The 23,293-nt window shown below is 31.9% G+C and overlaps 1 protein-coding gene across 1 annotated transcript; it reads left to right on the top strand.

The window, feature by feature from the left end:
* The first annotated feature begins 1,190 nt into the window (after nucleotides 1-1,190).
* On the top strand, nucleotides 1,191-17,655 carry LOC148199075 (uncharacterized). Its single transcript, XM_088114731.1, is given in 13 exon segments — nucleotides 1,191-1,471; nucleotides 5,412-8,503; nucleotides 8,702-8,935; nucleotides 9,047-9,061; nucleotides 9,063-9,749; nucleotides 9,943-10,752; nucleotides 11,565-12,326; nucleotides 12,432-13,259; nucleotides 14,553-15,314; nucleotides 15,422-16,258; nucleotides 16,766-16,839; nucleotides 17,260-17,337; nucleotides 17,423-17,655. Coding segments are annotated over 10 exon segments (8,046 nt in total). The 5' UTR covers nucleotides 1,191-1,471; nucleotides 5,412-5,464; the 3' UTR covers nucleotides 16,838-16,839; nucleotides 17,260-17,337; nucleotides 17,423-17,655.
* Nucleotides 17,656-23,293: the final 5,638 nt, after the last annotated feature.

Consider the following 23,293-nt stretch of genomic DNA (forward strand, 5'->3'; position numbering starts at 1 on the left):
TATTTTTGAAATGAGGACCGTGGACTAAATAGGAAATTGGTTAATCTACTGTCTATTTTCTCAGTTCTACTAATAGTTCATGCTGATTCCGATTTAATCGCTGCAAAACATAAGAGAAATCACAGTTTTTTCATAAAAAAATAATTTTTTAAAAAAATTATATTTTAAATTTATGATAAATAATTTACATTATGATGCAACCATAATCAAATTCACAGAAATCATTTGGCCATAGCTTTGAAGACTATATACTCAATATTATGTAACTATTTTTCTCCTTTACAAATCTTGATTCAAATAAAGAAAACTAAAAATTACCTTCTCTCTAACTACTGCACATTCAACTAGAGTTTGGTTTTGCCTGTTAATAATTAGTGTTTGTAATTTCAGCTTGAGGGCATTTACAAAAGTTTATGTGGAGCTCATTTGAGATTGTGAAAGTGATTAATAACCTTGATCTTTCACTTAAGTGTTTCTTTGTTACAAATTATTTCAGCAAGATCAATCTCATCACAAACAAGTATCTTATTGAATAATCTGTTCATCCAAAATGAGCCTGTTGTTTTATTAATATCTTAAAGGTTTTTGCTAATTCATGATCTTAAAGGTTTCAAAAAGTAATTAAGCATCTCATGATCTTAAAGGTTTCATTAGCCTGTTGTTTTATTAATATCTTCTCAATTAATGAAAGAATTTTACTTTTAGGTTTAGTAGCCTTCAATGAAGAATAAGAATTAATCCTTTTCTTTTCTCAACATTCATTCTCGCTCTGGTAAGGCAAAGAATTTCCCCTTCATTTTCCTCATCATAAAAATTCTCGCAAAGTCTATATGTAGGTTAAGATCACTGTTTGTTGACGCAAAGAAACCTTTCAGGAAAACAAAGGCAAATTCTCTTTTCAGTGAATTCAAACCTTTGCCTCAGAAATTCATCAGCCATTTTCTTAATAATTCAATTCCCACTTTGTTGTTTACCTTTGTTTTTCTGAATTTGTCTTTTGGCTAGATCTGGTGTAAAGACGAAAAAAGTGTTATTTTCTGCATTTTATGTTGTAGTGTTTTAAATTTGTTATTTGATTGAACAAATTAAAAAAAAAAATCAAGAACCAAAATTAAACTGTTTTTTTTCTTTTTTTTCCTGTTTATTGTTGTTCTGGTTTGTTCTCTATCATTTGTGTTTTCTAAATTTATTGTGTTCTGCAAAATTGTTTGAAGCCAAAAGAGAAGGAAAAATATTGATCTTTTATGTTTATTACGTTCCAGTTTGGACTGTTTATCCTTTGTATTTTTGTTATTTGCTTGAAAAAAATTAAAAATAAAAAAAAAAGCTCCTACTACAACCTTGTTCAATACGACCTTGCTAAATTCCAAAGTAAAGTGAAACTGAATAGCTGTTCCGAAAGCAGGAGGAGGAAAACAAATTCTTTCAAGTGAAACTGAATAGCTGCAGCAAAACAGGAAGAACTCCATTGGTATGTAATACAAACAAGCTGTTCCATAAAATTGCACTCTTATGTTGTTTCTTAATTTACTCTTTTTATTTCTATAAGATTCTTTTTACCTGCTTTCCATTACATTCCAGCATTATATATTTGTTTCAATTATATTTTGATTAGGAGGGATTAACATTACAAGTTATATAAGTTTAGAAATATTAAATTTCTTTATCTTTGACATATTTAAAGTGAAAACTCAATAACAGATCATCTACTTGTAGTACGTATGTTGCTTTGGGATATGTTAGCATTTTTATTATTTATATTTTATATCATTTAAACAATATTTTTGTTTCCTTTCCTCCTCTAGCAAGGAGCTCATAGGCATAGCAAAGTGGTAAGACAATAATTTTATGAATATTGTCATTTATTTCCCTTCTCATATGTAAATGAGTTATTTGGTACATAGAATTAAGGAATTGTGTGTCCTAAGACCTCACAAAGGGATGATGACAATGCAGAGTTGACTGTACTTGTTCTTGTTTCTAAAGTAAAAATCCATCTTCATCCTTACCCGTCTTTGATATTTGATGGGTATGAAGTTTAAGTTTCATCGGGTACTGAATATACCATACCCGTATCCATACCTCTCCATATATTTATTAAATATCTTTTAAAAAAATATTAAACAAAGAAAACATGATATTACCAAGAATTCAATACCAAACTAACATACATTTTTCTTTATTTAATATTAAATAATAATGAAGAAATTATAATTGAATAACTTTCAAAACAGAGTACCAAATAAACTAAAGAGTGTTTTAGTAATTTAAGACAAGATGGGTATAAGGTTGGGGTATATATATGTAGATACTCATTCTTGATCTTGTACTCGTTTTAAAAAGTTGAGCCATGCCTAGTCAACCTGGGTATTCCAAATCAAAATCGGGACAAGTTCGGACAATACTTATAGGTACAAGTTAATTTGTCATCCCTAGGTGTACTTTTGATAATCTATTTACGAAGAATAGTAAGGGAAAGAAAATAAATATGAAATATAATTCCTAAATTAAAGCTATGCAAATATCTCTATTTATTGGTCATATCATTAACACTTATCTATAATTGGAGTATATTAGTCATGTACACCAAGCTTGTTAAAAATACAATTGATGCGAGACCATTTTAGTGATTTCATGAAGATATTTGTCATCCAAGTCATTGGTGTCTCTCTTAAGACTACCTTTCTTTCCTTTTACAAATAGAGTACCTTTCCTTTCACAAATGTTGCATTTAGTTTGCCTATAGAAGATTGAATTAGATCCAATGTGAAGAATGACTTGAATATTGCAAATAAGCTTGATGTCTTAAATGTATCCAAATCGTGAGAAGGTTCCTAAGCCATGTAATTTCACATGCACCTCTTGCCATGTTATGCATTTAGTTTTATTTAATGGTGATACTACTCTATCAACACCAAAGTAGCAAACAATCTTGGCATTGCATTGTCTTCATATAGGAGGTTGCAACTTGGTGCATTCTTGATATATCTAAGGATCTGCTTCACAATGCCTGAATGGCTATCACAAGGGACATTAATGTGCCACTTTGACTGCAAAAGCAATATGTCACCAGGTGATGGTGAAGTGATTGAATCTAATGATATCTTCGTAGGTCTTCTAGTGGTTTCCCTTGACTTGGTATTAATGTTGGGGTCTATAGGAGTAGATTTGTCAAAATGTGCCGAAATCCATGGAGCAGCTCGCTTCACTTATAGCCACCTAGGTTGAGTCTGTGGTGGGTTGAGTTGAGTCACCTACTAACTTAGAAAAAAGATAAAAGATCAGCATAATTACAAAAATAATGTTAAATTAAAACTAATTCTTTAATTGATTGTGTATTTTGTGAAAACTTGGAGTTATGGACATAAATAATGTTAAAACTTGGAAAACTTGAAGTTGAGGAGTATTGAAAATTAAGTTGGTGTGGAATATTTAATTCCTTAGTTCAATAAGCATTATATATGATGTGAAATCTCTAATTCTTAGTTATGGAGTCTTAGTTTTCATGTATTATGATTTACTAAATCTTAAGAAAATGAAATCTATAAAAAATGGCTTGTAAGGTGAGGTTTGTATCCATATATATACTTTTAGTTGACCATATCTCTAGGCCACTTGGGATTTCTAACTCCAAATATAAAAAAAAGTTCTAATAAGTGATTTTTTGTGTTTTTATTTTAATATAATTGTTTTAATTTTAGGTGGACTTGCTTGTTTAACCTATTAATCCATGTTGGGCTAGACTAAGTTGATATTTTTAAGATTAAATTTTAAGTGGGTATGGCCAAGACCGTTCTGTTTTGACAACTATGTATAGGAGTGTAATTGGGATGACAATCTAAAACTACCAGTCTTAGTAAGAATATCTGGAGTATTTTGGAAAAGACAATGCTAAAGGTGGATTGAGCAACTCAATGTCCAAAAAATATTTTAGTGTACTCAAGTCTTATTTAAAACTAATTACAAAGGTCCTCCAGGGATGTTTTGAAAATCATTACTAGTGATGACGGAGTTATAGATCACCCAATATATGTCTAGACTATATGGGGAGTGAATGGGAGAAACAAAGTGATCAACCTCACAAGAACTAGTATCAAAGCTAAAATGACCGCACTAGGCACATGGAGACTGCTTCAAGCCATATATGGAACATCAAAGTTCACATTCAAGGTGGTTGAGTCAACATACAATAAATTGGAAGCGCAACTCATTATGGAAGAAGACATTCTTAATATCTGTTGGAAGTCCCACATCGACTAGAGATAAGGCTAAATTATAATATATAAGTGAGGTGCAAACCTCACCTTACAAGCCGGTTTTGTGGGGTTGAGTTAGGCTTAAACCCACCTTCTAACATGGTATTAGAGCCATGGTTAGAGCCTATCCTAGTGAGTTATAAGTAGGCATTCTATTAAATTATAGCATCAATGACCTAAGTTATGTTAGGTATCACAATAGAACAAAAAGATAATGAATAAAATCTAATATTACGATAAAGACAACATAAGAAATGCATAAAACAGTAAAGAAAACCCACCCTACCAATATTTTGTAATTCCCCCTCCCATTTTGTTACCCACTTAGATATATGTTTACAAGACTATATTCAGTTTGTTTCTGCCTAAACAACTTTAAGAGCTTATAAACAGGATTTGTTTAGTAGCTTTTCAAGTAGCGTCTTTTAGGACACTAGATTCTAACTTATTATTTTTATTCCTTTCCATGTCTTATGATACTTGTTAACTTAGTATTTTACTTTCTCTCAAATATGGTAGGTTTTATTGTAATTGAAGACATACATAAATCAACACAATGAAAGTATGATGGTACTTTATGATATCAATTTTATTTTAAACATAATCAGAAAAATGTTAAGACATTGTATAGTATTAATAATTAATAATAGAATAATACCATATAAAAAATATAATAATTGAAACTAAGTAATATAACCAAAATAATTGATGTCAAATATAAAAGTTTAAAATTAATTACAAAATAAAGTTATAAATACCACAAAATGCGTTTTTATTAATTAAATATAGAGTTAAATTTAAATCTATCTATTAGTTTTGCCCAACATAACCTTAATCACGAGGATCAATGGTTGCAATAATAACACTAGAAATTTTAGACTAGTATTAACCAAAAACCTGAAGACAATTTGTCTTTCTCGGCTATATGTGTGTTATTCAACTTGTCTATTTTTACGCAATATGAACTTCAACTCAGAATTAAACTCTAACATATGCATATTTTACATGCATAGTTGACCCGAAATATAAACTGAGCTGGGACTACTCCACAATTCTTTAATATATGTTGTTTTGTTGAATCCCTTACCATTCGATCATTTGTCTTGTGATTTTATTTTTGTATTTCTAGTCTAAATTTATATTTGTAAAATTCAGGAAGAAGTTGTAATCACAGTTGAAAACAAGTCAACAGGAAGTGTCCAGGAAGCATGGACCCAAGCATTATAGTGTCTACAGCCACTGAAAGTGTATTTAAATTTGGGGAAAATCTGGTTACCCGTCATTTGGGTTACTTTTGTAATTACAATGGCAAATTTGAAGAGGTGAAACGTCGTATTGAGATGCTTGATGATACTAGAAAGAGGGTGCAAAATGATGTTATGGTTGCAGAAATGAATGCAGAAGAAATCGAAGAAGATGTTAAACATTGGTTGAAACATGTGGATGAGAAGATCAAAGAATATGAAAATTTCCTGTGCGATAAACGCCATGAGAAGACAAGGGGCTCCATTGGTTTCTTTCCTAATAACTTGCAGTTGAGGTATAGGCTAGGAAGAAAAGCTACGAAGATTGTAGAGGAAATCATAGCAGATGAACTTTTGAATAAAAAGTTTAATAAAGTCTCGTATCATATAGGCCCATCCATGGATGCTGCTTTGTCAAACACTGGTTATGAAAGTTTCACGTCGAGAAAGAAAATTATGGGAATGATTATGCAAGCACTTGAGGACTCTACAATTAGTATGATTGGAGTTTACGGTGTTGGAGGTGTGGGAAAGACCACTTTAGTCAAAGAAGTTGCTAAGCAAGCTAAAGAAAGGAAATTGTTCAATAAGGTGGTTATGGCAAATATAACAAGAAATCCTGACATAAAGAAAGTTCAAGGACAAATTGCTGAGATGTTAGGAATGAGATTGGAAGAGGAAAGTGAGATTGTAAGAGCAGATCGTATTCGAAAAAGATTAAAGAAAGAAAAGGAGAATACCCTTATAATCCTAGATGATCTCTGGAATGGATTGGACTTGAACAGACTGGGGATTCAACGTAATGAAGATGATGGTGTCAGCCAAAAGGTTGCCAAGGATGTTGCTGATTATGGTTATAAAAAGGTGGAGACAGAAAAGTTACCTGCTGATTCCAATAAGATGAAGAAAGAAAAATTATCTAGTGACTACAATAAGATTAAAAAAGAAAAGTTATCTGTTGATCACAAAGGATTCAAAATTTTCTTAACATCTAGAAATAAAGAAGTATTATGTAATCAAATGGATGTCCAAGAAAGATCAACTTTCCCATTAGGAGTCCTTGACCAAAAGGAGGGAGAGGCTTTACTTAAGAAAATGGCTGAAATAAGTGTTACCAATTCTGCATTTGATGACAAAGTTATTGAAATATCCAAAATGTGCGCTGGCTTGCCCATAGCATTGATTTCCATTGGAAAAACATTAAAGAATAAGAACCATTATGTGTGGGAGGATGTTTGTCGACAAATTGAAAGACAAAATTTTACTGGAGGTCAGGAACCTATTGAATTCTCTGCAAGGTTAAGTTATGATCATCTAAAAACTGAGGAGCTTAAGCATATTTTCTTACAATGTGCTCGAATGGGAAGTGATTTTTCGATTATGGACCTAGTCAAGTTCTGTATTGGTTTGGATATGCTTCAAGGGGTTTTCACAATAAGAGAAACGAAGTATAGAGTAAATGTATTGATGGAAGAGCTAACCGAGTCAAGTTTGCTGATGAAAAGTTATTCTAATGACTGTTTCAACATGCATGACATTGTGCGCGACGTTGCTCTTTCAATTTCATCTAAAGAGAAAAATGTATTTTTCATGAAAAATGGCAAACTAAATGAGTGGCCTCACAAAGATAAATTGGAAAGGTACACAGCTATTGATTTACATTATTGTGAAATTGTTGGGCTTCCTGAGAGTAAATATTGTTCTAGACTTGAAGTCTTCCACATTGACAGTAAAGATGATCTTTTGAAAATACCAGATGACCTTTTTAAATATATGATTGAACTCAAAGTACTGATATTGACTGGTGTTAATTTGTCATGGTTACCTTCTTCAATTACATGCCTAACAAACCTAAAGATGCTTTGTTTGGAGAGATGCACTCTAAGAAATAACTTATCAATCATGGGAGAGTTAAAGAAATTAAGAATTCTTTCTCTTTCAGGATCTAATATTGAAAATTTGCCTGTTGAATTGAGGCAATTGGATAAGTTGCAACTTTTGGACTTAAGCAATTGCTCGCAATTAAGAGCAATACCTTCCAATATGATATTAGGGATGAACAGTTTGGAAGAGTTTTATATGAGAGATGACTTGATTTTGAGGGAAACTAATGAGGAAATTCAAAGTAAGAATTCTAGTCTTTCTGAATTGAGGCACTTGAAGCAATTAAGAAGTTTAGACATACACATTCCAAGTGTTGCCCATTTTCCACAAAACTTATTCTTTGACAAGTTGGATAGCTACAAGATTATCATTGGAGAAATTAACATGCTTTCAGTGGGAGAATTCAAAATCCCTGACAAGTATGAAGTAGTGAAATTTTTGGCATTGAACCTAAAAGATGGTATTAACATTCATTCTGAAAAATGGATTAAAATGTTGTTCAAAAGAGTTGAATATTTGCTTCTAGGAGAACTCAATGATGTTCATGATGTTTTCTATGAATTAAATGTTGAAGGGTTTCCAAATTTGAAACATTTGTTTATCGTAAACAATGTTGGCCTTTTGTACATTATCAACTCCGTGAAGCGATTTCACCCTTTACTTGCTTTCCCCAAATTGGAGTCCATGTGTCTTTACAAATTGGAGAATTTGGAGAAAATATGTGACAATCAACTCACAGAGGCCTCCTTCTGCAGATTAAAGATCATCAAGATTAAAACATGTGGTCAATTGGAAAGTATATTCTCATTTTTCATGCTCAGTCGTCTCACCATGCTTGAAACAATTGAAGTGTGTGATTGTGATTCATTAAAGGAGATTGTTTATGTTGAAAGAGAATCTGATATTGTTAGTGATGTGCAAACTGACAAGATTGAGTTTCCTCAATTACGATTTTTAACATTGCAATCTTTACCAGCATTTTTTTGTTTGTATACCAATGATAAAATGCCTTCCATCTCTGAATCATCAGAAGACCAAGTGAAAAACAGGGAGCTCAAAGAAATTACCGCAGTAGCTGGTCAAGATACAAATGCTTGCTTTTCACTCTTCAATGGAAAGGTATTTAAAATAAATATTATGATAGATTTTTATCCTTTACTTCACATTTGCAAACTTTCATGTTTAATTTGATATGTTATTTCTCTAAAAGATGTAAGAATTCATGGTTTTGATCACTTTCTCTTTCGATTGGGTCAGTCAACTTTTGTACATCAAAGTTACTTATCCTTAAGACAATAATATTATGTGCTCTTATAGGTTGCAATGCCCAAATTAGAGTTCTTGGAGTTGTCTTCAATCAACATCCCGCAGATATGGAATGAGAAATCTTTGCATTGCTTTCAAAGTTTGATTACACTGAATGTATCAGATTGTGGCAATTTAAAATGTTTATTGTCACTTTCCATGTCTGAAAGTTTAGTGAATCTGCAGAGTCTTTTTGTAAGTGGATGTGAATTGATGGAGGACATATTTTGTGCAGAAGATGCAATGGTAGGTATATTCATTCAATTTAATTAAATTATGGTTAATTTGTTGCTTAACGGCAGTGTCCGTAATTGCTAAGGTCTTTTATTTGATCACTCAATCTACTTCCTCTTGCAGCAGAATATTGACGTTTTTTCCTAAGTTGAAGAAAATGGAGGTTAACTGCATGGAAAAATTAAGTACCCTATGGCAGCCCTATATTGGTTTTCATTCCTTCCACAGTTTGGATTCTTTGATAATAAGAGAATGCAACAAACTTGAGACAATATTTCCTAGTCACACGGGGGAAGGATTTCAGAGCCTTCAAAGTGTGGTGATTACTAATTGTATGTCAGTGGAAACCATATTTGATTTTGGAAATATTTCACAAACTTATGGTACAAATGGGACAAACTTGCATAGTGTCTTTTTAAAAGAGCTGCCAAAGTTGGTGCATATATGGAAGGTGGACACTGATGAAATTCTTAATTTTAGTAATCTCCAAAGCATTGTTGTTTATGAGAGTAAAATGTTAAAATATCTCTTTCCTCTCTCAGTTGCCAAAGGCCTAGAAAAACTGGAAACACTTGATGTATGTAATTGCTGGGAAATGGAGGAAGTTGTTGCTTGTAACTATCAATCAAATGTAAACCGTATCACCTTTAGGTTCCCTCAACTAAACACTCTATCATTACAACATTTATTTGAACTCAGGAGTTTCTATCAAGGACCACATGATGTAGAATGGCCATTTTTGAAAAAATTATTTATACTCTTTTGTAGCAAGTTGGAGGAAACCACAAATTTGCAAGTGAAGTCGATCTTTTTAGCTACAGAAAAGGTATAAGTTAAAAAAAACATGATTTAAAGAAAGCCATGAAACTTATGAAACTCTTGTTGAAGGAGGTTGGAAGTTATATTTTTATTTCTTAACAAAATATTTAGTCATCTTATATTATATATATATATATATATATATATTTTAGCATGCATGATTTTGGCTCTAAATTTGCTTTGATAACTACTATTTTTAGGTCATACACAACTTGGAATATATGTCTATTAGCTTGAAGGAAGCACAGTGGTTACGAGACTATGTTTTTAGTGTTCATAGAATGCACAAACTACAATCACTTGTTTTGTCTGGATTGGAGAATACTGAGATTCTCTTTTGGTTGCTTCACAGACTTCCAAATTTGGAAAGCATTACATTGAAAAATTGTCTCTTCGAAGGGGTTTGGGCTTCTACAAGCCTTGTTGTACATGAAAAAGTTGGGGTTGTGGTACAACTTAAGGAGTTGATAATTGACAATTTGAGGTATTTACAGAATATAGGCTTTGAACATGACCTGCTTCTTCAAAGGATAGAGCGCTTAGTCATTTCTGAATGCCTAAATTTGAAAAGTTTATTGCCTTCCTCGGTGTCTTTCAGTTACTTGACATACTTGGAAGTAACTAATTGTTCAGGACTGAGGAATTTAATAACATCCTCAACTGCCATGACCTTGGTTCAACTAACAATCATGAAGGTAAGCCTCTGTCAAGGGATTGAGAAAATTGTTGCGGAAGAGGAAAAAACACAAGTGATTGAGTTTAGACATCTGAAAGCTATAGAATTGGTGTCTCTACCAAGCCTCACCTGTTTCTGCAGTTCTGAGAAGTGTGACTTAAAGTTCCCCTCGCTTGAAAATTTAGTAGTAAGTGATTGTCTTCTAATGGAAACATTCTCTGAAGTCCAAAGTGCACCTAATCTAAGAAAAATACATGTTCTAGTGGGTGAAAAAGACAGATGGTATTGGGAAGGTGATTTAAATAGTACTCTTCAAAAACTTTCCACTGATAAGGTATGCATATATTAGAAATCATTATCATTATCACACATTTTTCTTTCGAATGTAAATTTTCAGTTGATGTTCTGCTACTGGATAATTATGTCATATAAGAAAATAATTATCTTTTAGAAATAAGTTAAATCAAATACATGCAGTCATGTCTCCAACAATACAAGACAGTGTGTATTTGTAAGATTTGTGTTAGTTCATTTGTTTGGTCCTGGTTGTGCCATGTTAAATGTTGAGGCAACATAGAGGTTTATAGTTTCAGGAGGGTTTTTGTGAGATCCAAGGAAGAAGAAGCTCTGGTTCCATTCATAGTATTACCTCTGGAAATAAGCTGGTTAGGCACAAATGATGTTTTGTTTTGAAACTTTCTAGGTGGTACGGTGGCTGGTGGTGTTGTTGGTATTTTTTTATTCAGAGTGTTTTAATTAAAAATGTCAGAAATTTATATTTTAAATAATTTATTTGATGATCTAGATTTGTTGAAGATAAATATTATCATGTGACGTCTTCTGTTAATCAATAATTAAACCTTTGACAGAAGGTTTTATTGAAATAATAGTTATATTTTATGGATTAATTTAGAAAAGTTTAAAATTAAAAAAAGAAAAAGTTTCCTTCAAATTCTTATTTTATACACTACAGTTTTTCCTCCTATTTATGGTAAAAAAGAAGGAAGGAAAGGTTTCATTATCTTCCTTGAGGAGGTGTAGAGATAGCCTAAAAAATTGAGGGATCTGAAAATGTCATTACTCTTTTATACTGGAAGTTCAAAGTCGGAGGTGGTTAAGGTAATATATATTTATTCATTTTTGTAGGTTTCTTTCAAACATTCAAAGCATTTAACAATTACAGAGGATTCTGATTTGGAGGAAATTTGGCGCAGCAAGGCTGCTTTTCAAGATAACTACTTTCACAGTTTAAAAACATTGTTGGTGATGGACATTACAAAAGATCATGTGATTCCATCTCATCTACTTCCTTGCTTAAAGAACTTAGAAGAATTGGAGGTAGGAAACTGCGGGGCAGTGGAGGTAATATTTGATGTAAATGACATTGACACGAAGAGAAAAGGAACAGTGGCTCGACTGAAAAAGCTCACTTTAACTACATTGCCAAATTTGAGCCGTGTATGGAAAAAAAATCCTCAAGGAATTGTTAGCTTTCCCAATTTGCAAGAAGTGTCTGTTTTTGATTGTGGACAGTTGGCATCACTGTTTCCTTCATCCCTTGCCATAAATCTCCTTAAGCTTCAGACACTTGAAATACAGTGGTGTGATAATCTTGTAGAAATTGTTGAAAAAGAAGATGCACTGGAACTTGGAACAGCTGAAATGTTTAAGTTCCCTTGTTTGTTTTCGTTGCTTCTTTATAATCTACCACTGCTTACTTGCTTTTATCCTGGAAAACACCGGTTGGAGTGCCACATGTTAGATGTCTTAGACGTGTCTTGTTGTCCTATGTTGAAGCTATTCACATCAAAATTTCATGATAGTTACAAAGAAGCAGTTACAGAGAGTCAAGTTAGTGTTCCAATTACAACTACCTGGAGTCAGCAACCTCTGTTTTCGGTTGAAGAGGTGACAAAGCATTTGAATTTCAATCTTTTTTCTTTTTTCCTTTTCATTATTTTTCTCTTAGCTTCTAACTGTCACATTTTCTTTGGAATTTGTTTGGCTTGCTAGGTTGTTCCCAAACTGAAAGAATTGACAGTCAATGAGGAAAGCATTATCTTGTTGAGCCATGCATATTTGCCACAAGACCTCCTTTGCAAATTAAATCTTCTTCAGCTGTGCTTTGAGGATGAGAACAATAAGAAATATACTTTTCCTTTTCATTTCCTTCACAAGGTGCCCAGTTTAGAACATCTTCAAGTGTATGAGTGCTTTGGTCTAATGGAGATATTTCCATCTCAAACACTCCAATATCATGAAAGAATACTTGTCAGATTGAGAAAATTAACCCTAAATAACCTTCCAGAGCTGGACACAATAGGGTTAGAGCACTCATGGATAAAGCCATACACTAAAAAGCTTGATTTTTTAAAGCTAGAGGAGTGCCCCCGGTTAGAAAAATTAGTGTCCGATGTGGTATCTTTCAGCAATCTGAAACAGTTGGCTGTTGAGTCGTGTGAAGAGATGAAGAATTTATTCACTTTTTCAACTGCCAAAAGTTTGGTGCAACTTGAGATCCTAACAGTACTAAATTGTGAATCAATGAAAGAAATAGTAAAAAATGAAGATGAAGATGCCTATGAGGAGATCATACTTGGACGGCTCAAAAAGTTAAAGTTGAATTTCTTATCAAAGCTAGTAAGCTTTTATTCAGGGAATGCCATGTTGCAATTGGCATGTTTGATTACAGTGACGATAGTTAAATGTCCCAAAATGAATACATTCTCTAAAGGAGGTTTAAATGCCCCAATGTTTTCGGGGATTAAAACTTCTTTGAAGGATTCTGATTTCCACTTCCACAATGATCTCAACTCGACAGTCCGGTGGCTTCACCAACACGTGAGTAATTCATTACCCAAATTAGATCAATATTCTCAGTGAATTTAATTAATTCAAATGGGTCTCCTTGATTCCCCCATTATATTTTTTGAGCAAAAATTAATTTTTAATTTATACAAGAAGGATTTTATTACCATGTTTGAAAGAAACTTTTGGAAAAACTTCGTTTCCCTCTGAAAAATTCCCTACACCAAAGGAGGTGCTTGGTGATGTATTGATTCATAATTTATAGGAATGATTAAAATTTGTTTGAATAGACATGAGTATTTTTGGGAATACTTAGTTTCAGATTAGAAAGTTTTCACAACTTTTATATGATAAATTTTCCAAAATCTTTATGTATTTATCACATTAAATGGCCTAATAAGTATAGGGATGATAAGAGGTTGAGTTTGGATCGGGTACCACCCGTTTTTATTTTTTAAAAAAAACTAGAATTTGCTTCCATTTTTGTGTGGGTATCAGCTTTAATCCTATCCTCATGCCTATTGGATACTCATATATCCATCATCTTCTACTTTCACTTATGTATAAAGTCTATAAATCTAAAATCTAAAATAGTATAGATTAAAAAGTTACATGATTGAGTACGAAGCAGAATCTAGTTGATTTTTTTTATGTTGTGAGGTAATATTGGTAACATAGAAGGGTAATTGTTAATAGATATAAACTAATGATTTGTCCAAAATCCTCAATGGAAGATGCATGCCAAAGTGTATTTATATTATTTTTAATATGCTTAATTTTATGTTTTAGCAATGTAAAGCACATTTGTTTGACTACAAACAAGGTTTTATGTTTCTATTTGGGTACGATTTTTACATGTGTTCGTTTGATTATTATTATATCACTTAGAAAATGCTAATTTATGTACTATTAGTTTCATTGTCCGTAATTCACCACATCTTCTATTTGATCTTTATAAAAATAGAAATTTCACTCTTAAATCATCTAAGCATATCATCAAGAGAATCCAAATAAAACATTAAAATGAATTAGATATAACCTTGAGTGATTAAAAAGAAGTCATAACTAAACAACCTTGTAGACACAATCCTCTTACATAATCGTTCTTAAATTTAATGTTCTAATCTAATAGTTTTGCAAAAATCACAAAAAACGTGGATATCATGTCTTGATATTAAAAATGTATGTATATTTTAATTATATACACACACATGTATATATGTTACACACACATAACAAATGATATAATTGACTTGCTGTTATCTTTTTCAAGATTTTATATTTGTCTTGCCAAAATCTACTTTTCACACTTCTTCATTTTCACAGGTTTCGGATGAACATTCAAAGCATTTAACTCTTGCGGATGATTCTAAGCTGGAGAAAATTTTGCACAGCAAAGCTGCGTTTCATGATAATAATTTTAGCAGTTTAAAATCATTGGTGGTGAACAACGTGACAAAGGATCATCTGATTCCATCTCAAGTACTTCTTTGCTTAAAGAGCTTGGAAGAATTGGAGGTAAAAAGCTGCAAGGAAATGGGGAAAATATTTGATGTAAATGATCTTGACACGGAGAAAAAGGGAATAGTGTCTCGATTGAAAAAGCTTACTTTAGATACCCTGCCAAATTTGAAGTGTGTATGGAACAAAAATCCTCTAGGAATTGTCAGCTTTCCCAATTTGGAAGAAGTGTTTGTCTCTGATTGTGGGGAGTTGGAAGCACTGTTCCCTTCATCCCTTGCCAGAAATCTTGTAAAGCTTGACGAACTTGATATACAGAATTGTGAGAAGTTGGTAGATATTGTTGGAAAGGATGATGAAATAGAGCTTGAAACAACTAAAATGTTCAAATTCCCTTGTTTGTTGCTTTTAACTCTTTTTAGGCTGCCACGACTTAGTTGCTTTTATCCTGGAAAACACCATCTGGTATGCCCCTTGTTAGAAACCTTAGACGTTTCCTATTGTCCTAAGTTAAAGTTATTCAGTTCGGAATTTCATGATAGTCAGAAAGAATCAGTTATAGAAATTCAAGTTAGTTCTACAGTTACAATTAGCCGTCTTCAACAGCCTCTTTTCTTGATTGAAAAGGTGACAGCTTTATCCCTTTTGAATCCCAACTTTTTTCATTTCCTCTTCTTATCAACACCTCCTTCTAACTGCCACCATTTTCTTTGGAATTTGTTTGACTTTGCTAGGTTGTTCCCAAACTGAAGGAATTGACCCTCAATGAGGAAAGCATTATCTTGTTGAGCCATGCAAATTTGCCGCAAGACCTCTTTCGCAAATTAAATCTTCTTCTGCTATGCCAAGAGGATGAGGATGAAGACAACAGGAAAGATACTCTGCCTTTTGATTTCCTTCGCAAGGTACCCAGTTTAGAACATCTTAAACTGTCGGATTACTTTGGTCTGACGGAGATATTTCCCTCCAAAAAGCTCAAAGTTCATGATAAAATACTTTCCAGATTGAAACATTTAACCCTAGATAACCTTGAAGAGTTGAAGTCTATAGGGTTGGAGCACCCATGGGTAAAACCATACTCTGAAAGACTTGAATCATTAGAGCTTATTGAGTGTCCGCAAGTAGTAAAATTAGTGTCTGGTGCAGTATCTTTCATGAATATGAAATTGTTGCATGTGACAGACTGTAAAAGGATGGAGTATCTATTCACATTTTCCGTTGCCAAAAGCTTGGTGCAACTAGTGAACCTATCTATACAAAATTGTAGATCAATAAAAGAAATAGTCAAAAATCAAAATGAAGATGCTTCTCATGAGATCATATTTGGATGGCTCAAAACATTAAATCTGGATTCCTTACCATTGCTTGGAAGCTTTTATTCAGGGAAAGCCACGTTGCAATTTTCACGTTTAAAAAAAGTAACTTTATCTAAATGCCCCAATATGAAGACTTTCTCTCAAGGAGACATAAATGCACCATTTTTTTCTGGGGTTGGAAGTTCGATTGGAGATTTTGATTTAACCTTCCACGATGATCTCAACACTACAATCAAGAACTTGTGTCACAAACAGGTGCGGAATTCATTTTGGAAAATTGAATTCTTGTATGTTTATAAGCTTACTGTCACACTTATAGGTCTGTCCATATTGCAATCATGCTGTATTTTATGCTTAAAACATATTTATGCTTAAAACAAGTTTGTCGTGAAAAAAGGATACATCTGAGAAACCAAAAACATATTACAATATCAATTTTCATTTTTTAAACGTACATTCACACCCTCTGCAACATATTTCCAAATGTAGCTATGCATCATCCTGCTATACTGTAATTTTTATGATTTCCCTATGGTTGCATTAATATTGTTCGTGTTTGATATTTTTGCTCCATACTTTTCCCATTCCCTGTATATGAAACACTGCTTCAAATTGATATTGAAAGTACTTGAACTAACTGGAGCAAAATAAAAAGGGCAAGCTAATTCCAATAATGCAAAATGTTCAAAAATCACATTTAACCCATTTTGAAAATATGTTGAAAGGATACTTGTATTAATTATTCTTTTAATTTGGTTTTAGGTTGAGGGGGATTCCGTCATGGAATCAACTGATAGAGGAAGCAGTGATGGTGATAATTACACATCCGAATAAAGGTTAATGATAAATCTTATTTTTAAGTGGTTTTACGTCTAACATTCACCTACATTGTTATGAATTATCTATTGTTTGGTTTGAATTTTAAGTTAGTTGCATATTCTCTATAGGCCAAATAATTCATTAAAAATTTTTAGTTCAGTTTTCTTTTTCACGGTGCAATGAAGAAAAAAAGATGTTTCTTTGCATTAAAAGTGCATTCATTAAAAGATATACTATATGCAGATATTAAATCTGGACACAAAATTGAAGAGATATTAAAAACAAATTTATAACATTTTAGTGGGAGAAGAAACATATTTCATTCCAATATATTTTACCTACCAATATGTATATTGATAATTTACATTCCTTGAATCATAATAATAATAATAATCATGTCATGTAATGATTTTTTATTTATTTTATATTCATTTTAGTGAAATAAACAAAGGTGACTATTACTGGATGTCAGCCATAATCTCTGCAAACATTAGGAATTCATGGACACCGGTAATGTAGGTTTTGTTTTTCTTTAACAATTTAGATTAATTATAGTTTTCATTATTTATTGTGGTAATGTTAAATTCTTACCTTCTGCAGTTATTTAAGACTGAAGAACTACTATCAGAAGACGCTATTGAAAGATTCAGCCGAGATAATTTTCAGAAGAGAGAAAATTATTGGGTGTTAGGGTAGTTTACTTCAGTTTTATTTGTTGGTCAAATTTATATTTCTTTAGAATGAATTTAGATACTTTGCAACTCTACATTAGTTTAGCATACAGTTGTACATTTATGCATTAATTATTCAATTACATAAAGAAAGGTATGATTGAATAAGTATTCTTGGTTAAAAATAAGTTAATATTAAATAATCTAAAACAAAAAAAATTATTTTTTATTGTGAGATGATTAATTAATGATTTTTTTAATATAATTAGGAATTTGTCTTTTTCGTATAGTTCAAAGAGTAAAATGACTTTTGTGAAAGAAATTATGAGTTTTTTTATAATAGGTAGTGCCGTCAAAATGGGTTGAAACTCGTGAGCCAACCCGACTCACCACGGGTTTGAGCCGGGTTGGGTTGGAAAAAAATGCAAAATTTTTTATGCGAGCCAATTTTGACCCGGCTCACTAAGAACCCGGCTCACACGGGTTGAACCCGTGGTGGGTCGGGTTGGCTCACCAACCCACCTATTTTTTTAATTAAATTAAATTAATTATTTAAATCTTATTTTTTTATTGAAATCAAATTAATTAAATTAATTATTCAAAATGCACAACATTTACTCAGTAATAGAGCATTTCGCGTTCCTGTCTTTCCAAAAGTTCCCCTTCGCAAATAAAACCTTAAGATTATAGATTGGATAATATTATAGATGCAGATAAAGAAGAAGATGTTTCAAGAGAACATAATACTGTGGATTTATCCATTCAGGACTCCAATTTAATAGATGGATAATATTATAGATTAGATAATTCGGGAATATATCATTTGTTTTATCTTGTTTTTAGACCTATCTACAAGCATGACAATTTATCTTGTGCTATATATTTTTGTTAACGTCTATATGTAGTTTTTTGTATGTCTCACTAAATTAAATTGGCAAAATTTTACGCTTGATAGCTTAGAATATATATAACAATATATTTTTTTTGTTTCATTTTCTTTTATATCAATTGATTCAATTATTACTGTTTCAATTTGATCGATCAAAGTAACATGTTATAAGAATCTGAGAAGAAGAAAGTGAAAAAAAAAGTTAATTAAGTGAGCCAATGAGCCAACCCGTTTAACCCACCAACCCGTGGTGGGTCGGGTCGGGTTCAAATTTTTTTGGCTCGCTAATAAATGAGCCGGGTTGGGTTGACTCACTAAGTGGTCAACCCGTGGTGGGTCGGGTCGGGCCGGGTTACCCGTTTTGACAGCTCTAATAATAGGTTTCTTTTTTGTGTGTGTGAGATGTAATTTTATTATGAATTTAGTATGGTTTTCTATATTTTTATTTATTTTTTATTTTTTAATAAAATCTTTGTGATGGGTGATGAACTTAACTTTTATTTGGAATAAGTATTCTTTGTTGGTTTTCTGATTTACCGAGTGAGATGTATACATAACACAGAGGTTATTAAAAAAATGACATATTATTTATTGATTATTGCATTAATCAGTATCGAAAATAATTTTCTACATTAGTTATTTAATTGGTGAAGAAAGGCTTTAACTACTGCCACCACTTTTCTCTAAAGTGGATGCACCGAATAAGATAATAGGCGAGTATAATGATCCCTATACCGAAAGTTTTTCTGACAAAGGATATTTAGGTAAGCGAGTTTCATTAAGATACAGTGGTTGAAAAGGGCTACTCGTGGTTGTGGTTAATTGGAAATGCTTCCGCTGAAGGGGGAGTGTACCTATGTGAAATGGACTCACCATTGAGGGGGAGATGTTGGGTATCCAAGTGTGAGTCCAAGTCTCACATTGGATAGAAATGAGAAAGTAAAACAGTATATAAAGATAAAAGACCCATTAACACATTGTCTTAAAGTTTTGGATAAAGATTGGTGTCAATCCTTTATATATAGCTAAGAAAATAAATATCTACACAAAAATGTCATAGTTTATATATATATTTTATTAGTTAACATTATTGACCAATACTACATTCCAAACAAAAAAGAGTGATAATTTACCAATAATTGTATTATACAAAACTATCATATTGAATTCGTGATTATTAACTCGTCCTTTATTATGGTGTTAGACCTATATACATGCAATAGAAATTCGAACACACAATGAAAAGATTGAGAATGTTTCTTATCCGTTCATCTTGTACCTTTAATCATTTTATCTTATACATCTAATTTTCGAAATCCTATGAAAATTTTGTTTTTATTTGATTTCAAAATTTAAGAAAGAATTTTTTCTTTATCAAATTTTGAAATTTAGATTTAGTCTTCGTTAAATTTCAAAATAAAACATTTTTTAAACATTTCAACAAATTTTAAAATTTAATAAAAAGAAATAAATTGTTTTTTAATTATTAACAAAATCAAGTCCCTAATCCTAAATCGTGCTTCCATGACCAGAACTAGAACGCTCTGCACCTCCATCAAAGCACATAAACCTAATCGAGTTTCTCCTTATCATCTATCAAAGCACATAAACTTAATCGAGTTTCTCCTTATCAGGGCGTCATGCCTCCGCCATTAATTTAATATAGAATGCCACTTCATGTAAAAAAAAATACACCTCAGCACAGTTAAACGACGTCAGTGAAAAGTTAACGGAGATAGCTTAATCGGCTCAAATTTACAAGTTTATGGACCCAATTGAGACCGAAAAAAAAATGACCCATTTGAGATTCCCATATAAATACGAGGACCATCCCTCATATAAATACGAGGACCATCCGAGGGTTTAAACTTAAAAAAAAATAAAGAAGCTTAAGAAACATATATTTTCTGTATATTTTAAGTTTGCTTTTAATTACCTTGCGTTTCTTTCTGCTATAGCCTTTTTAAAAAACCCTAAAAAATATTGGTTTTTTCTTTTCGATTCAAACTTGTTCCTTATTACATTTCTAAATTTCCTGTTTTCCAAATAATTAAAAAATACAAAAAAAATTGTTTCTTTTCATATTATTTCCTTCCAATTTGTTCTTCTTCTCCTTTGTGTTTTTAAACTTGTTATATGCCAGCATACATTTAAAAAAAAATCAAATTAAGTAAAAGAAAAAAGTGCCTCATTTGAGTGCACGATCCTCACCTTTCGTAATCACCATTATCAAATTAAACCGAATAGGTACAAACTTACAACAAGGAAACAATTTTGGTAAGTAGTCTAAAAAAGCTGTTTTATAATAATATTGTATTTTTGTTGTTTAAACATCTTTGTTATTGGTTATTCTTTATAACAATATGTATTTATTTCAGCATTGAAATATTAAGAAACTTCAAATTTCTATTTCTTTATTACAGTATTCCTTTGGTATGCTTTTCAACATTTTATAGCTACGAGGAATTGAAGTGTGAAGTTATAGTCGTACATTAAATAAAGATTAACAAAATGAACATATAAAGGGTTAAGTATCTTTTGTCCCTCAGCCATTATGCGATTTTGGTTTTAGTTCATTTTTTTTTAAATATTCATTCATTTTCATCTCTCTTTTTATAGAAACTCAAGATTTAATTTTCCAACACCAATATCGTTCATTTTTTATGATGTGACTAACGGTATGCCACGTGGTAAATACTATTTTATTTTCAGCAATGGAATTTTGTTTATGTTTGTAAAGGTGTTCTTGGTTGCCAGATTTTGGAGGAGAGGTGTAACTTTTGGTTTTGTTTTGAAGAAGATAATCAGATTATATGTTCCAGTTAACAAATGAGATACCAGATTACATAATGTAGTGCGTTTGTATGGACTGCATGGTCTAGAAGTGTTACTATAACAAGTGTTACCACATCAGAATCCTCTACACATATACTAAAATGAATATACTTATCACGTTTGAGCAACATCATTAATTGTTGCAATTCATTTTTGCACCCTCTCAAATATCGTTTGCAAGTATATCTTGCATTATACAATTGCTTTATTGTTGTCACATTATTTTCTTTCAGGGTAAGCATAATGTTTGTAGGCTAACTAGACTCTTAGTCATGTTAACAAGTATTGAATGTTCATGTGGTTTTGATATTCGAACATAAGGTGACCAACTAAAGTCTTTAACAAATCATGGTTCTCAGACTCGCATATTACCTTCAATACCCACTCCTCTCTATTACCAATTGGTTTACCTCGCAATTTAAAAGGATAATCGCATTTTCTTGTGCTAGTTATACTAGGTTGCACATTGGATTTATATTTCCTATACTTTCCATCCCTTTCATTCTTAACAACGCATCTGTCTTCCTTCCAGGTTGGCCATTAGTTTTATTAAATCTCATAATAACAACAATAAAACCAAGCTAAAAAGCAATACCTTGCACCCACTCAAATAACTTATCATGTGTAGAAAATATCTCATCAGTTCTGAAAGGTCTATTATAATCTATATGTGCCATTTTACTTCCAATCACAAAAATGATGTCTTCCATGTTGAAGCTTTGAGTTACTTCATTTGATAAGCCACTTCTAGATGGTAAAAAATGTGGGAGAGAGCCTTGGAGAGAAAAAAGATACTTTTGTTGACATTTTAGATGGCTTGGACACAAGGAAGAAATCATGGGTTGCCTATGTTACCTTGGTAACATTTCGTATTTGCTAAGAGATCCTTAACCATGCTTAGTTAAGGGAGCCTCTAAACCACATGTAAATGATCGATTAATATTGAATTTGAGAGACACCTTTGTATGAATTTGTGAATTTTGCTCTTGTGAGAGTGTTTACCATTGGTCTTAACTTAAACCTTGGTTCAAGTGGCAACAATCACCACTTATCTTGAGTTGGAGAGACTTTGCTATCCCTTAAGTGTTGTGCCTCATTCCATTCCCTATCCCCTCTTATTCTTTTCATCTTTTGGTATTTTATTCCATGTTCTTTTATGTTCTTGCTCTTTATGCTTATGCATCTTTTATGTTCATTATTGTTCTCTCGTTTATTTGTTAGAATTTAATCTCGAAAAATGTTTTTTAACAACTTTTTTTGACAATTTTTTTACAACAGTGTATGTGATAGCTTGTGATTGGTCTGTTTTAAATATACGAACCAATAAAATAGTGACACATAGTCTATTGTCAAAAAGTTGTTAAAAAAATTTGTTAACATATCATAGTTCTTCAACCTCCTCTCCCTCGTTTGAACTCTTTTAAAATATACCTTCACGATAACTTTTTGATTATTTTAGTGTCCAATGGGAATTTTCTTGGATTTTTCTTAAGAAGTTTAACACAAACACATCACACTCATTCTAGATGTAAGATCTATATCATCATTTGATTCCTTAAACCCTAAAGAATAAACTTCCATCTCCAGTATCAAAATTATAACCAACTATACAAACAACACAAATTAATATCACTAAAAAATTCTTAACATAATTGCATATGATTTTGACTGCATAAATCATTTCTTAAATAACTAATCCGTCCTTAAGGAATTGAATTACATAATTCGAGTAAGGTTCATGTATACCAGAATGACAATTTCGGTTTGAAGCCCTAGATTTGGATGTAACAGTTATGTTACCTAATATGAGAGAGTGTATATCGAAACCTAAAATCCGGTAAATGTTTTTCAGAAATGTAATTACAGAATTGAACAATCCAACATATATCTCTGAATCCAAGAAAAACTCTATCAGGTTGATAAATCTAATAAGCTTTTTCCATTCGGAGTTATGCACGGGATTGTCGAGTCTAGTAAATACACCTTGTAAAACATTAACCAAATTGCAGTTTTTGATTCAAATAACTCTCATTAAGTAATTCTGTTATCACTTCTAGATTCAGGGCTTGAAATCCG

This window comes from Vigna umbellata, chromosome 4, assembly GCF_029865625.1.
Source record: "Vigna umbellata cultivar VRB3 chromosome 4, Vumbellata_1.0, whole genome shotgun sequence".
NCBI classification, from domain to species: domain Eukaryota; kingdom Viridiplantae; phylum Streptophyta; class Magnoliopsida; order Fabales; family Fabaceae; genus Vigna; species Vigna umbellata.